Source organism: Osmerus eperlanus, chromosome 11 (genome assembly GCF_963692335.1).
Source record: "Osmerus eperlanus chromosome 11, fOsmEpe2.1, whole genome shotgun sequence".
NCBI classification, from domain to species: Eukaryota; Metazoa; Chordata; class Actinopteri; order Osmeriformes; family Osmeridae; genus Osmerus; species Osmerus eperlanus.
Window position 1 is genome coordinate 3,705,936 of NC_085028.1, and position 17,608 is coordinate 3,723,543.

At 47.8% G+C, this 17,608-nt stretch overlaps 1 protein-coding gene across 1 annotated transcript in view; it reads left to right on the top strand.

The window, feature by feature from the left end:
• Positions 1 to 470: 470 nt before the first annotated feature.
• gramd1bb (GRAM domain containing 1Bb) overlaps positions 471 to 17,608 on the top strand; it is a 61,065-nt gene continuing 43,927 nt past the window's right edge. Inside the window, exons 1-4 of the mRNA XM_062472326.1 lie at positions 471 to 1,078; positions 5,786 to 5,800; positions 6,869 to 6,943; positions 9,099 to 9,125. Of these exons, the coding sequence (XP_062328310.1) occupies positions 645 to 1,078; positions 5,786 to 5,800; positions 6,869 to 6,943; positions 9,099 to 9,125 (551 nt within the window). The 5' untranslated portion in view covers positions 471 to 644. The remainder of the gene's footprint in view (positions 1,079 to 5,785; positions 5,801 to 6,868; positions 6,944 to 9,098; positions 9,126 to 17,608) is intronic.

The following is a 17,608-nucleotide window of genomic DNA, read 5'->3' on the forward strand; positions in this document are numbered from 1 at the left end:
CAACCGTGGCCGGTGTAGCACTCGGCTGCCGGTTGCTGCTGGGAAAGCGGCGAGCGTGTAACTCAGTCCGCTGGTCTCGTGGGCAGAGCCGAGGAGTACTGTTACACCGGCCTGCCAGCCCTTATGCATGTTTCATCTGTTGCTCTCGGAACAGAAGACCCTTTTGTTAGCGCTTGCAGCCCTCTCCTCTCCTCTCCAGCCTGAGGGACGGAGCGACTGCTGTTGTAGGGTGAGGACACAGGTCACACCACAGCTGACGAGGACAGTTTCAGCGACCGGGTACAGAGTCAGGCCAGAGCCAGGGCCAAACCCAGGACCAGGATATCCAAAGGATTTGCCGGATTGCCTGTTGTTAGTCAGTATCCCGAAGAGGTGTTCATCTTTGGAGCCAGTTGTGACACACACGCCGGGAGTTCAGGATTTTCCAAAGAAGCCTCGGCAATCGGAGGAGCAATTTTCCATCTAGCTGTCACCCGCTTCAGCAGATTCCACGAAATAGGACTTCCTGTACTCCTGTCGAGACACTCAACCATTCCAGCAAATCTTGATCGATCTCCCCAACCTCGGTATCACCTCAAGACAGTGTGTGTGGGTGTGTGTCACGTTCAATCTCCAAACTGTGGTGCGGGAAGCCAAGACCGAGCATGACCGAGGCCCTCCGGCCGCCCGCGGTCCAGGTGAGCATCCCTCTCGACGCCCCCGTCTACTCGGACGGCGGCAACCACGCCGCCTCGGACCATTCCGTCTGGTCCAGCTACTCCACCCCGACGCTGCGGCGGAAGCGCTTCAAGATGCGCCGCATGAGGAACGTGCCGAGCGAGCGGGAGAAGGAGAAGGAGCGGGAGAAAGAGCGGGAGAAGGGCTCGCCGGCGAACGGGCGCCCGGCGAGCCGCTCCCACTCGGCCTCCAAGGAGTACCTGCAGCTGCCCTCCATCGAGATCACGCCATCCAGCGACGAGGACGCCATATCCTCCTGGTCCAACTGTTCCACGCCCAGCGCCTCGCCGCGCCGCAAGCGCTTCCTGCTCCGCAAGTGGCTGAGGGTGCGCGAGAAGAAGGAGCACGGCAGCGAGAGCAGGTTGGTGTGAGGCGAGACTGGCCCGTTTGTTCTAACAAAACCTCCCACTGACCCCCAACCGGGCCGGTCCCTCCAATCCCATCCTCCCTTCTCCCTCCCAATCTCCTTGTATCCTGCAGCCCTCTGCTACTGCCAATTAGCCGTTGTGCTAACTCCAGAAAGAGGATGCTAACTGGTGTTGTTCGTTTGTAGTTTTTCAAAGTTTAGGGAACGTTGTCGTTTTGTTTAGGTCATGGTCCTGTGATTTTAATGGGGTGTTTTATGACTTTATGGCAGCCTGTCGCCCTTTGTACGATCAGTGTTTGTTGAGTAAATAAAGAGCAACCACAGGATATGTCTATATACTGTCGGTTGGAGGTTCACCCACACAGGTTCTTCTAGTCCATAGTTTATAGTTTTTAGATATAGTTTATATTCAGCATAAAAGCCTGTGCGGATACATCTTCCATCGACACCGTATTCTGTAGCTGCTCATTATTCATTATACATTTACATTTACGTTTTAGTCATTTAGCAGACGCTCTTATCCAGAGCGACTTACAGTAAGTGCAGGGACATTCCCCCGAGGCAAGTAGGGTGAAGTGCCTTGCCCAAGGACACAACGTCATTTTACAAGCAAGGTTTTCAACGTCATTATACAAGCAAGCACATCTCAAAGTAAAACAAATTAAAAATCAAAGTTCTGTTTGGGCGTTTGTCTGCGGGCATTTGCAAAAAATATGTTAGCAGTTCAGAAAGCAGTTTGACACTGTTTGAGCACCCATTTATATACCGCACATTACAGCACTGTAATCTCAGCCTGTTAAGCGTGTTCAAATAGATTTGTATCAGATTCCTTAAATGTGATCCTTAGTTTTCCATTAGAGAGAAGGGTTAAAGTGTAGTCCCTCCACAGTTTAGTCTTAGTTTACAGTGATCAGTCAACCGAGGCAGGTTTGGACTGGAACAGTCTCAAGTCAGCACCACCTTGCAGAATTAGCCAGAGACATGCACATTCCGCTGCCCTCTCCATCCTGTCCCCTGGTGCTTCACTGATCATGAGTCAGGACCGGAGTCAGTCCTCAACTGGGTTTCTTTTCCAGGAAATACTTCAGGCCCCTAGTCTACAGCCTATAACTTTGACCTTGGGTTCTTTCTGGTCAGGATTCAGGGGGAAGCCCCCTGGCTTCGAACATCACTTCCTGGTTCTAGTGGGGGGTTCTGGTGTGGTCCAACTCCAGTTGGAAGGCACCGAGTGGCAGATGGTAGACAACATTCGGATGGTTGCGCCATGTTATGGAAGGTCTCTCCGAACCAAAGATGTGTTCTCCCCAGAGACATGCATGCAATACACTGCCTCTTTCGCTGTGAAATACTGGCCTGTTATCCCCCTCAGCCAGGCACATCTCCAGTATATCTACCCTTAATGCAGGACATTCCTGCAGTCATATTTCAGCTGTTTAATGGGTTCGTGTTCGGTTGACACGGTGCAAGATAGATCCCATCGTGGTCTGTTTTGTTAACAGGATGGATGAAAAGATGAAAGACCCCTGCCAGTGGCTAGTGCGTTACATAACCCACACATCCAATATTTATCACTCTGTCAATAATTTATAAAGAAGAACAAGCTATTTGCATTATCCAGTATTGCATAGTGGGTACACAGAAAGAATAACAAGATATAATTTGACTCAGCCAGTCTTGTTGCCTGTGTAGGGGTCACGACCCTGTGTCATGATCTACGATTCTGAAGTACAGATCGTGTATTGACGTCAAATCCATAAAGAAGCTGGGACAAAATGACAGCAGTTCAATACTGTGTCATTACGCTACATGCCACTTATATTTGATGCCTGTTCACTTGTGTGACACTTGAATTATTTCTAAGATGTAATACTTAATGAGAAGCGTGGAATGTACACTCAAATCTTAGATTTAGATCCATCTTACTCAATATATTATAGCAACGTGCTCAGAACTTCCAATAACCAACTGGACTGCAATGATTTTAGACATTAAACTGGCTTTGGAAAAACGACTTTCCAATAAAGTCTTGCTTCCAGGTGACTTTATTTTGAGTGGCCATAGCAAGTATTTACTGAAGTCATAGAATATTTTATAAAACAGCAGGGCTCATAGTCAGTGAGTATTCTATAGCTCTTGAAAGCAATGAAAACCCCTGTCCTTGTTCTTGGGTTACATCCTCGTTGGCATCTTGTAAATCAGTTGCAGTGGTTGTTATATCATTTTATTGTGTTCATTCCTTCTCAAGGCCAATGTTGGGCTGTTTCAGTAGAATGTGGGTTATAGGGCATGAACAGTCAGCTGTGAGGAAAACGTACGAAATCAGGAACAAATTGTGGGAACTTATTTTTCCCCACCTGCCCAAACCTTGGCAGCTCCAGGCTTTAGTTCAAGCCAGCTGTATTTGGTTAGTTAATGTATAAACAAGCCATAGCAGTTAAACTGGCCTGTGTTGTGTCTATGGCCACCTTTGGACATTTTGGAAACGGTTAAGTGGATTTAACACGGAACAACTGTCAAGCATGCTGTGAGTACCATAGCTATCTTTACCCTAGCCATTAGGTCAAGAATACTGGAGATTCATTTGCCACAGTAAGTGCATCTGAACGTTGTTTAGAGGCGATAGGGTTTGGTAATCTTGTACACTAGTTTTATTACTCAACGGTCTGCCTAAAACCTGCCTAAAATCAAAAGGACGCATGTAGTAACTATTTGCCTGAATATTCTGTGAATGAGTGGCAAATTAATACAAATGTCCTTGATAATCTTTTGTTGCAATCAAGCGTTATGAAGTTTGTTGAGAAATGAGGAGTGAGAAGTAAAAATAAAAGTTTTAAAAAGAACGTTGCCTAGTTGAGAAAGATTGAGGCCAAATGTTTTCCTTCATGAAGAGTCTTAGAACAAGACTGATCCCATGGGACAATGTTGATTTAGCTGTCTGATCTCCAGCCATATCCTATTGGACACTTGAGCTCTATAAGAGGGAAGCCAAGTACTGGGCTGTTCTACCAGTTCAGAAGAGGATCTGGAAGGGTGCAAGCAAAGACAATAAATTCCGGTACAGTGACAACATCCCTGTACTCACTCTTATCTTCTGTGTGTTTGTCATTTTCCGAAGTGATACTGATGGGGTTTTTTCTACCGGCCCATGTGAGAGAGGGTAGATTATGTATGAGATAAGTGTGTGTGTGTGTGTGTGTGTCTGCTCTAGTTACCTAAACCTAGAATCAGGACAGAATTAGTGTAGAGTGGTGTGAACGGATAAGAGCACAACTATTTTGGGGAATCAAAAGAGTACTTCATCTTTCGGCAGGTGGTTCTGTTTAGTCCAGACTTTTACATTCTGAAATGTGTTTTGTGAAACATTGGAGTAAGGAAAAAAAGCTATTGTGTGAGAATGGAAAGTATTGCTAATTCAGTCAAAGAGATTCAAATGTTGTCTGGTGATGAACGCCATCTAGACATTGTTGTGACCAACACAGATTGAATGAGGACATGAATCATCTTTTGGTCCTTCCTTGGACACCATGGTGTACAGCGATTGATAAACCTAGGAGTGGATGTCAGAAGTTGACAAATGCATTCACTTACGTTTTCACACATCTTCATAGAATGGAAACCGCTATTGCCTGTGAATCAAGTCCACCCGGTCGGATCAGATAGAACAGGACACATGGTCCTCAATTTTGTGTAGATTTCTACTCAGAAAACCCATCTTGTAACCGACTTCTTCAGAATGTGCACCAAAACAATGCTTTGAAATGTCCAACATGCAAAGAAGCTAACCCCCCCCCCCCCCCCCCAAGATCGTGCTGTAACACAGTCCATGTCTGTAAGTCTAGAGTGTCTTGGTACACCTCAAGCATATTAGCTCCAGAACCCATATCGCATTGATAGCGCAGAGTGAGTGAGGGACAAGGCTGGGGTATTATGTCTTGAAAAAGGTCTGCACTTTCACTATGTGATGTGTGTGTATACTGCCCACACTGAGTTGTAACGTGTAAACTCACAGGAAAAAAAGGTGTAATCTCACACTGAGGTACCTTTCAGATGCAGTATATGGCTATAGCTTGTGAATGAGGACATCTTTGTCTTTCTCTTTAAACCTGGCTATGGTTCTCAAACTTATAAGGCATGGCTTCCAGAAGAAAGAAAGAAAACTGGTTGCAGTACGGCTAACTATGTGCGTAGCATAGTTTTCCTTCTGCTGTACTGTTAAACTGCTGTACTGTTAAACTGCTGTACTGTTAAACTGCTGTACTGTTAAACTGCTGTACTGGGTCCGACTTGGACTAGAAGAAACACTTTTAGAACCGAATTTGGAGGGGACGTCCTTTAATACATACTGTATATATCAGCACTTTCAAATCTTGTTTTCAAGATATTGTCTGAGTTCATCTTTGGGAGTTTCATTTCAGAGCGTTTTCTACACCTGTGTCTCCAGCACACAGGTGCCTGTTCTTTCGGGCCTCCAACTGGGAATGCGATTAGAGTGTGTGTGAAAATGACTGTAATACTGGCATGCTGTTAAGACCCCCTAGATGCCTCAGTATAGTGCAGTGTTTGTCTGGAACTTTTTCCCAGAATGCATCTTCAAAATAAAGCTAGAATTATATTGGCTGTGTTGGCAATTATCTAAAAATAGATTTAGAGGCGACAACAAAACAGAATATCTCTTTGAGATCTCCCACAGTGCAAACAGAGCTCCAAGCAGTCTGTGTCCATGGTTACCATGATCCTTTCTCAGTCGTAATCAAATAAATAATGGAACCTGTCTAATTGTAGACTGGGAATAGATCAAAGAGTCAGTGTAGAACTTCCACGTTTTAAAACTCCCTTCAAAAGTCGTGATTCCACTGAGTAGCTCCCCTCTGGTGTCACATGCTGCCCCCTAGTGACGCAATGGGGAATGAATGTTCTTCAGGTTCCACGATCTCCCCCCCAAAATAGGTCTGTGACGGTTCGTTCCGAGTAACTGCACCCGACAGGATCCAGGCACCGTGTTGTTTTGGGTGTGAGTGTGTGATGTAGGGCTGTCCCCACTCAGTCGACTAGTGGATTTTCTGGTCGATATGCTCTTGGTCGACTAAGACTTTTTTAGTCGAGCTGCTGTATGGCAGTGTGAGATCCGATTCCCGCTTGTGTCATCATTGCTGAATTAACAAAATGTTCTACAGAAATTGTAGATTATACAAACTCTGCCAACAACGGTTTATTTTTCATAGTTCGACGTCGAATATGATGTAGCCTACCACCTGAAAACGTAAGTTGGCCTAGCCCTACTTCGCTCATGCTAACGCGCTGGGTTGAAAAATGAATATGCCGATTTTAAGAATTACATCCAAATCGAATGACATTATCTTCTCCGGCCAAGACAACAAAATATTTCTCTGTTGCACCGTTCCCCACTCAGCTTCTACTAAGTTTGCATGCTGCAAGCTTCAGGGAGTGATAAGCGCGCTCTGATGATTTGCATGTTAAACAAACAATATTTTTAATTTGTAGTATATTGTAAGAGATACCATCGGCATTTGGTTACAACAGGACTGGTGATACAAGTCTTATTATTAGTAGGCTATTAGGCTGAATCTGCAATGTGCAGCAGCCATTGAGTCAGATCGGGGAAAATGTTTGTACGTTTTTTTTGGTGAAAAAAAAAGCGATTCAAATTTCGATTAGTCGATTTTCAGACGTTTTAGTCGAGTATTGGTCGACCAAAGAAAATCTTAGTCGGGGACAGCCCTAGTGTGATGATTGACAGCTGCCTCTCTGTCGCTCCTCCAGCAGCCAGCAGAGCAGCCAGCAGAGCAGCCATGAAGACGACTCCACTCGCTTCCTGACCCCCCTCATCCGAGAGGAGAGGTAAGTGTGTGTGTGTGTGTGTGTGTGTGTGTGTGTGTGTGTGTGTGTGTGTGTGTGTGCGAGCATGGGTGTACGAATCCATGTTCTCTGTTCCGGACAGTCATGTTCTGTCTGCTTATGTTTTGATGATGTGTTTTGGGGGGGGTTCTGATATCAGTTAAACTCTCGCGCGTTGAAAGAAAAAAAAGATGTCAGTCTACTGAAAACAAAACCTTTGTATGGATGTTGCAGTGCTGCCCTGGATGTCTGTTGCACAGCTGCATTTTCATCACTAGAGGGCAGTATGTGCTCATATGGACGCCCAAGCTGAAATGATGCTCATTATTTTGCATCACTTTTGTGCACTCAATAATGACTTGCATGAGACCACTGTTACCTTAACAGCATTGCAGCTATGTGGTAGCAGTTATGTCAACATCAAACTGGCAGTAAAATCATTATTAAAATCCTTCAACGGGCTGTAAAATCATTCAACCGTTTTGAATAGTAGACAGTGTAGTACGTTCTATTGTTACACATCCAAGGACGGTAAGGAACTTCAATACTTTCCAGAACCTGCTTTCTGCATATGCGGTTAGTTACTGCTTTGAGGAGGCAATTTGCATTTAGATGAGAACTTGCCTTAAAGTGTTAGCAACCAAATGTTGCTAGAACACTGCACTGTCTCCTGGACCTCTCTAGCTCCCCATAGCTCAGTGCGAGTGGGCGTCGTACTGCTGGCTGCTGGCAATAGCTCTGCATTACCTCCTGTCAGCGGTGAGGATATACCGCAGTGTTGTCAGGGCAGGGGCCAGGGAATAGGGCAGGCCAGGGGTGTAAATCACCTAGCCGGGGCGGTGAGAGAGCAGCGAGCAGGGCAGAGTGAGACCGAAAGGCCCATGCATACCTCATCCCCAAGACACTACAGACAGAGGCAAACTCAATTACCCAGCTGCGGTACTGTTTCAGGCACCTGGCTATAGTTGTCTCGTATTTGCCTGAAATATTTGCCTTTAGCGGGTTTTACGGTTCGGGTGTAATTGAGCGTGGCTTTACTGTCTTGTCGTAGACATTGTCGCAAATGAAGAAGGACAGTCGTTTGGATGAATTGTCTGTCATTTGAAAATGGATGCAAAACGGATGTTCACTGAAGAGTCAGCATTTTAGCTCCCGTAGATTACCCTCATCTCTCTTCCACTTTTTTTTAATCTCTTTCTTTCTTTCGCTTTCTTTCTCTCTCTTTCCATCCACCTTTATTCCTCTCTCCCTCAGGCTCTAAGTCTATCCCAGTGTTCATTATTGTAGCCTGCTACCCCACCCACCCTCTCTCCCTCTCCCTGCACTCTCTCTCTCCCTCTCCTTCCACCCCCGCCAACTCTCTCTCTCTACGCGCGCGTTCCATCTCTTTCTCTCCTTGCTCTCTCTTTCTCTCTCTGTCTCTCCTTGAATAGGAACTTTACCTTTAACCATATGGGATGTCTAGTGCATGGTCTGCTCCTCCTCCTGGCTGTGTGCGTGATAGCTCGTGTGGGGCGACTGCAGGGGGAACATTCTGTACCCATCTTTAGAGGGCACGGAATGTCATGTCTCCTCTGCAGGTAACCTGCGAGTCGGTATTCTTCCTTTGCTGTCTGTCTGTCTGTGTGCTCTGCCTGTCTCGCTCACGGCGTTAGGATAGCACGTTAGCATGCTAGGCTATCAGTGGAGGATATAGCACAGCCTGTAGAGGTGTGGTAGTGGTAGGAAAAGGAGAGGGATAGCATGGCACATTCTGTGCCACGCGTCGTGGTCTTAGTATGCCTCGTAAGATGCGAAGTGTTTGAGGCTGGAATGTGCTGTCAGCCTTTCGCTCGGAAACCGTGCGGTCGATGATGTTTGCATGTTGATTTGTTTTGTTGATTGGCTAATGAGGAAATCAAGGATGCATCATTTAAACTGTTGCTGTCCCCTATGTTTAAAAAAAAATATATAACTAAAGCAATGTTTTCCTCAAACCACATACACTGCACTGAAGCTGGCAAAAAATATATATATTTCGTCGAGACATTGTTTGATGCAGAGACCATATTAAACCCAAATTATTGAACTGAATTGACATCGATCATGGTGTGGATGGAGCGGTGCATAACTCTTTTAGATGGACTGACTGTTCTCTCCTTCTTCTTCTTCCTTCGAGGTCTGACAGTGCAGTGGACAGGATCAGGTAAGTGACCCACCCCCGCCATCAAAACCTCACACCCTGCGCCCGCTGGCCTTGTGGGGAGGAGGGCTCCCCCGTTAGTCACCCCACCGGCCCCCGCCGGCCCCCGCCGGCATGTGACACACATCTACGGCTTTTTGTCTCCCTCAGGCAGAGAGGTGTCTGAATGCCCTTTGGCGTCGGGGAAAGCCTGCGCAGAGAATACAGTTTGCAAAGCCGCGGGAATGCTATTGTTTGCTTTTTACTGGACAAACAACTGGCCTGACAATGGCACAAACAGCGCTTTGTCAGGGGGGGACAGTAGGGTTCTGGGGTCGGGAGGGTTTCCTGAGAGCTGCTCTCGTGAGGTGGCAGGGACTGGAGGGCTGTCCCGGAATTGGATCGGTTCTCCCGGGTGGTTTTCAAGCAGGCTTGTCTCTGGAGAGAGAAGAGGGGAGAGACAGAGAGGAAGAGGGGTGTGAAAAAGAAAGCGTCTGTACTTGACACGGTCTGAAGAGGTGAGTCACGGCTCGGTGTTGCCACAGTGGTGGATGAGAGGAGGCACGGCGAGCGTGTGACAGCCGTCAGTGCTGCATGTCGTTCTGAAACTGCCGTCGCCGACTGTCTGCTTGGCGAGGAGGAGACATTCGTGTTGCGTATTGTTGTGTGATGCGATACACACTGTGAAGTACGGCACGATGTAAATGGGTCAATGGCGTCTTGTTGTGGTGGAAGATGGAAAAGGGGATTTTTACAGTTTGTTGGATGCTGAAAGTTGCTCATTCTTATCTATGATTATACTATGATTATCAGTAGTCATTGCTGGATGTCTGTCTGACAGCCAGCCATGGAGACAGATAAAAAGACAGACAGACATGTAGATGACACGTAGACAGTTAGACCAGTGACCACCTCCACACGGTCTACAGTGGATCTACCATGGCCAATCAGCATTTGCATCCAGTATCAGAACAGCCTGCTCGATGACCCAGTAGTACATCCCAGGCACGGGGATGAACAGGGAGGACTTTGATGCTGCTTTCTTTCCAGCTTAGGTGTACCCTACTGTCAAACCTGGCAACTCGGCTAAATATAATGCCTCTCTTTTTGTTTCTGCTCTACTCTCTGAAAAGGCACTGATGCGTACCCCCCTGTGAAGCACAACAAATCTTGATTTGTGGAATAGATAAACGTAGTGGCAACTACGTTTAGACAATAAATCTATTTACACGGCCCAGATGTCTATATGAAATTAGGGACTACATACTCCAGACACAATGCACTGGACACTGTGCTTAGCGAGCTGTCCATTTAACTGGCGGCTGTTTCCAGTGGTCATCAGTCTGAAACCTTGTTTATTGATGCTCTGCCGTGGTTCTTGTCACGGTTAAAGATGAGGATTGAGGGCCTCTTCATGAATGTTCTAGAACCCTTTCAGGTGTGGATCTTCTCACTGCACTTTGTGTGTCTGTGTGTGTGTGTGTGTGTGTGCGCGCGCGTGTGTGTGTGTGTCAGATATATTCCTGTCCTGTATAGCAAGCATGACAGCAGTCCCAATTGAAAGTACAGACCACCACACACTTGAAACTCCAAAATGTATCCATCTTGCATCCTGTAGACTACCCAATATTTTTAGACCTGGACTAAGTATTAGTGGTGTAAAGTCTCTGGAGCTCAGAGTGAACTCTGCACGGTGATGCTTAAGTGGTCATGAGTCATACTCCAGAAGCCAGGATCAATACCAACTTGGTATATAGGCATCGGTTAATAATTAATGCAAGAAGCCATTTGGCAGGGGGTTTAGTGAGCCTCTGAAATCTCTGCCGTTCGCATTATAAATAACCTACTGAATAACCTATCACTTTCTGGCTTGGTACTCAGACTACACAGAAATGTACCATCTTTGTATTCTTTTCCAAGCCTCCATCTTGTTTGTGTTGCCTCTCTGGCACCGTACAATGCTAGCTTCTAGTGTCTGATGTAGCTTTTGTGGCCCTACAAACGAAAGTCGTTGTGATTACGCCAAAGAGACCTTAGCTAGTTTACCTTTCTTTATTTCCCCCTACCATGTTAACCTTGTTATATCGATATCGAGTGATATAACCATGTCATATCACTGTTCTTTATCAGTTGCAGAAATAGCTCTGTAGTCCTTGGATAAAAGGCAAGAAAAGATCTATATCTTTTTTTTTTTTACCTCTGAGGAGTCCATTTCCTACGACCAAGCAGCAACCACATTGCTCTCTGCTTTTCAATCACTAAGCCATCGATTCTTTCTTGTGGGGTGAGACATTACACTCTCCCACAGTTTGTGGAAAAGTCAGCAAAACCTGACCTTCCTCAAAACATTATTCAATAGCCCTGGAGTAAATGATCCCATGAAATGAATAAATGATACGTGGAAAGTGGTCAACGAGCTCCGCTCTGTAGTCCACGTACTGCACTGCAGACGAGGGGACTTATTTAGGTCAACCCTTTGACCCCCCCGCCCCAACACTCCACCCCCACCCCAACAACACCCCCCCACCACAACACCACCGCCCAAGATGGCTTAAAGTAGTGTACTCAAATACTTTTCTTCCATTCCACCTCTCTCTTAAACAAAATTGCATCTCCATCTCTCCCAACCTCTTTCTCTCTCTATTCCTGTGCATTCTGTGTGAAACGAAGCATTTTGTGACCGAGTGGCTGGGAAAACGCTATGACAGGGGACGGTAATGATTTTTTGGGGGGTTTTGTTGTCGTTGTTGGAGGATGATGTAAGGCTGCAACAGAAAGCGGGTCAGGGACAGTCCAGGGCAGCTCTGCCTGTAGGAGCTACTGGGAGGGGGGGTCAATGACGCAGCTGCTCCCACACACACACACACACACCCTCTCCACACACACACACACACACTCTCAACCCCTCCTCCTCCCCCTGTGTGCGCGTGTACGCACACACCACCGAGAGAACTGCTGACGCTCCTATTCACAAAGACTCCGCCAGGCTCCGGTCCAAGGCGGTCGCCCGCTGCCATTTTAACGCCATCCTCCCAGCTCTCCCCAGCGCAGAGGCACGATAAAAAAAAAAAAGGAGGTGGAGAGAAATGGAGCGGGGGAGGGGGGGAGGGGGGAGAAAGGGAGGAGGGTGAAAGATGGAGAGAGAGACGCGATCGAGTAGTGGGTAGACGACCGGCCGCGTCAGGCAAGCCCATCTCAGAGTCTGCCCAAGACCTTCCCACACACACACACACCACGGAGAGGCAGCCAATCGGAGCGCTCGCATCCCTGACCCGTCCGCCGGCGTACAACTGCACACACAGAGAGGAGGGAGGCAGATGTGGAGAGGCGCTGGGAAGAGGCAGCACCACACAGAGCTCCTGCCAACTTCACAGCATCCTTAGCAGGGCTTCAGACAGGAAGTACAGGGAGGAAACGATCCCAGTTTTCTCGTAGACCTCGTGGATTTCCATACACTGAAAAGCCAGGCAGCAAAGACTGTGTAATATTGGCACTTGGAGGATTCATGATCAATTTGTGGAGGAAAGGGAATTTGATTCTGCTCTCTCAATCTCAAAGGCATTTCAACTTTTTGGCGGGGCGGTAGATTGTTTTTTCTTTTTGAGGATTTTAAGTGACACAAAAATTCTTCGGGGGGGGGGGGGGGGGTGAAATTCGCCGTCATTTGATTTCAAACGGTGCCGGCCATGACAGTGGAGCTGTCTATTTTGAAACTTGGTTTCGTTGTCGCCTGAGTCAGAGGGGTAGGATGACGCGCGCGTGAAGGGACAATGACGATGCCATAGCAGGCCAGCGGCGCGTCACCCTCGGGAGGAGAAGAAGCACTCGTGGGGGCTGGAGACTGAGAGAGGCCATGAGAGCCGGGACAGGGGACAGGATGGTGTCTGCCTGTTCACCATGCACAAACACAAGGTCAGGTCATCTCTTTCTATCCATATGTATGCACGGTATCTCCTGGCTTGTCTTCCGAACGGCTGTTTGTGTCGCTTTGGATTGGCTCATCGAGCCGTGCTGACCTACAGTGTGAGCAGCTGTAATTATGAGAGCTGATTGGCGTCTTTCGAAACGACAGTCAGATCATACTTGCGTCGATTCAAGGCACAAGGCTGATCCTCCCTGCTGGACTTGAACTCCTTGCCCCCCCCCCACCCCCACCCCCTGCTTTGTCCTACCCTCTGTATCACTTTCTTTGGAAAGTGAAAACGACTGCTGTGCTTGCAAAATGCTTGTGGCTGCCAAAATAACATTGACCTTTCCAGACTTCCCCAAGATGAAAAAAAACAACATTTGGTGGTTCGCTATTCAATTAGGGCCCAGCACATCCATTGTCGCCACATGACCACCTTAAGCACTTAATTCAAATACGATACGGAGTGTCTAAACCGATCGATGGGTCCACACCTGCAAATGGAACCTAATCACATCTGGACAGCTAGTGGCTGCTAACATAAATCAACAACATGCAGTCCTCCCTGTGGTCGGGGGCATTACAACACCTCCTGTGCGGCGTCAGGGTGTTCCTACGCAGTGGAGTGGCCCCCTCCGAAAACTTGTCAGCTGATCTCCTCTCTGCATCCCCCATTAGCCCAAATTTGGCACGATTTATGGGGCCTGTCGGCCGGGTATTCAGATGGGGCGCAGTGCCTAACCCCTCCGTGATGGATACCCCCGGCAGGCAATTCTCTCTCCCATCCTGGTGAAGCTCTCGTCGCAGGTTTTTAATTAGGCTGAGGGATAGCGCCTAATGACCACATAGAGAGCTATTAGTCCTGGGCCCACCTTAGTCTATCATTATGGCTGTGTAACTACACAATCAAACTATCGAATACTTCCTATTAAAAAAAAAGGAAGTTCTGCTTGCCATTTTTTCCCCAGCCCTCGTTAATGGTGACTGTGTGAGCTGATAAGTCAAGTAGCAATTTATGGATCCAGGTTCAAACACCATCGTTTACCCACAGTGTCGTTTTGAAGTGGTAACATTCTCAAACCTAAAATAATTCATAGAGTGTTTACAGATTTGGGTCAACAGGACAGTCAGTCATTGTTAGATGAGCACAAATTTTTTGGCCAGCTTGCCTATGTCCCACATTTAGACGTGATTCATTAGACCAGTGAGACCTCAGTGGCTGTAACACAGAACACTTCACACTGTGCCCGGGGTCATGCTGGGAGGGCATCTGTCTCTCCTGACGTCTCCTCCTCCTCACAGGGGGGGGACCTGGTGAGCTGTTTTCATCGTCCAAACTCGGTCCTAAATAGCCTCAACGATTTGGTACAAGCGTGCAAACAAAACACAGGGGGGGGAAAAAAGACCGTTTCGCTGATGAGAAATACGTCCGAGTGTACTATTTCAGAACCTCTCACGCAGAAATCTTTCATCAAATTACTTTTACCGATAAACACTCAAGTGTTTCTCCCGACGCCATGAATTATTACCTCCTTCCACCGGCAGTTCAGTGTGGCACCAACAGGGCACCATACGTTCTCCCTCTTCCACTCCCAGATCCTTATATACCCGTCAGCCGGTGTGTGTCTGCGGGCAGGCCCAAGCTGCTGACGAATCACACAAGCCTCCGGTGACTCCTAGAAATTTAGTTATGATCATTAGCGAATCCATCCTGCTGCTAACTGCTAACGCCCGCGTTTCGCCCTGTCAGCAGCCTAGCGCCAAATGCTAATTCTACTGCACATACCCGCAGGGGGGCGTACACACACTATGTCACAGGAGCAGGCCCATCTGTCTAATACTCATATGAGTAATTAAGTATGATCCTTAATTGTGGAATTACGGGCATACATGCGGGCGCTGCGTATCCGTGAGACTGTAGAAACACTCTTAGCTCAGGGGACGCGGAGAGAAACGTTCTGAAGTGGACCCCTGATATGACGTTATCCTCTGCCAGGTGGCCTTTTTCACTGTCCTAACCCCGGCCTCTCCTGCTTATTAGAAAGGACTCTCCCAGACTTCATAAATCAAGAGGCTCAATCTGCATCTTATCTCTCCGGGCTGATCCGCCCCCGGCCCACACCCCCCCAGTCGTCCGGGGGTGATCGACTACCCCGGCCAGCCTGAAGGGTCCGTAGATTATTCACGGTGGGGCTGTCCACTCTCCCACCCAGGGGTGGGTAAGATAGCAAACGCCCTGTTCCAGAAACAACCAGGGTTCAAGTTCCGCATGACCCTGGAGCCCTGTTGAAGCGTGTGTTTTCACCTCCCTTGTTAGTTCTCCTATGAAAACCACAAGCATGGATAGGATCTGCAAAACAAATCGAATGAAAATTGCGGATCTGTTTTAGTCAATGTTGGCATAATATCCGTACTAATACACATTAAAGCACCGACAGTAAATATATTTCTCTCACTGGAGCAGAAATGACGCTCAATTTAGTCTCCACTCGCTTCGGAGCGTGGGCTGCAGAGAGAGAGATCCTAGCCACTGAGAAACGTCCTCCCATCCCACACAGGGTAACCACTTTAGTGGGCGCTGGGAACCCACTCCGACTCAGACACAATGGAGGGAATGGTGAATGAGTGAGGTGAGTGAATGGCCGAGTGAATGAGTGACTGAGTGGGAAGGCCACGCATCTCCCCGGAGAGGAGAAGTGAGCGGGATGCGAGACAACCCTCGGAGGATGGGAGTTGAATAGTCAAAGTAGAAGCGAGTGAGCGAGGCCTCAGGAGTGATTCACGGGAGACGTGGGCGCTGCCGTGTTGAGTCACGGTGGACGGAGGGCGCGGCAGAAAGGAAGCGCGCGCACACACGCACGCGCGTAAGCGATGGCCTTGGAGATAAGATGTGTCTGAGCTTCCTTTCGCTCCGAGAAAATCCTGTCAACGACAACATCTATGTTGTCCGTATATTCGTCATATTGTCGTCCAATAATATGACAAATGCCATATTTCTAATTCATTTACCAGAGTGAAGTTATATTTCTGGAGGTTGTGAGCAATTTGCCAAAACCCTTATGTAACCCCACACCCTGAACACAAAATAACTTGACTCGATCAACTTTCTCTTTAAGATCTTCCCAGATGTCGAGCCAAGACAGTCAGAAAGGGACTTGAGCTCGTTCCCCACCAGACTCTCTCTCGACCGGCTTTGACGCCAGCTTGCGTTTCATCATGCTGTGTCTCGGGTAACCCCGGGTAACGCCGACTCACAGCGCGCGAACCGGCGGTTCCGTCCCAGCGGCAAGCTGGGAGTGTGGTTGTCATGGGTATCCAACCTGTGTGGACACCTGCCGGTGATGCCCCCCGCCATGTTTCTGATTGTGTCGCCCCCTCTTCTCTACCGATAGGCCAAGCAGAGGAAGTGGAAGAAACTGATATGGAGACCGCAAAGGTAGGATATGCACACTTCCGTGGCCCTCCATCCCCCATCCATCATAGCCTTTCAGCTGAGCCGTTAAAAACATCTCTCCGTGGCACTGTGAGTTCATCTTCATGATTGTGTTACGACCGAGCATTACAGTCCTTGATCGGGGGTTGGCTGATGAAAGTCAAAAGGACCGTAGCAGATGTTTATGTTGTACAATTCAAATGGACAAGCGGCCATCTTATCTGCCACGTGATCCTTCCCTGCTCAGCTCCGCCGGTCTGGCACATCCTCTCGGCTCTTCTTGGCAGAATTAGTTTCCTGGGTATTGGTATGGGTCAGAGACCTATTATTAAGTAGACCACGCATCAAAGCTGGGTAAAGATGGCATCTCGTTGGTTTCTATCTGAAGTGCTCAGTGGCGCATTGAAGCTTGCAAAACCTAGCCGCGTTCCGTGGGGGGGGTGGCTTGTTACAGGTAGACACCCTGGCTCCTGTTCTCCGATTTCACAGTGTCAGGAGGGGCTGCGGCTCGTCCTTTAGCTGCACATCGATGGCGTACCAGATGCGCTGTCAGCGTTGTGGTGCACGCCCGGGCCCCCGTCGTGTCCCCGCAGAACTGTGTCACCCTGTGACTCTCAGCCAGAGGTGGCCTGCTTCACTTTCCTGTATGCTGCAGTGCCTTATGTGTGTCTGTTACTGGGTGAAATGCATCAAATATAGTTTAGGTTATACTCGCCACAGTAGACTTTACCTTAGCATGCATACTAATGCATACTAATACAGTATTATATATAATGTAAGTACACCAGGTTATGCTTACTAACTAAGCAATCTGAGCTTAAATTGTCTATATAGGACTGTGTTAGCCATGCTACAGAATTGTGGTTGGAAGCGGATGCTTGAGTTTCTTTGTGCTTTTCGAGATGATCACCTCAGATGTTACATTAGTGGGAATATTCACTATTTTCTGGGGTTTGGGGGGGAGGGGGGTGATTGTGTGGGAAAATCGAACTGAATTGCCTTGGTACATTTGTTCAGTGGAAGGCGGGGAGGTGTGTTTTGTCGAGTGGAAGCTTTGCGGCTTTTTCATTCAGAGTGATGTTAATCATGTGCTCGGCTCAAAATAACTCAAGTGTTGTTCATGAATGCTTTGTGCTGTTTTGATGGCATGACAACCAATGGCAAACA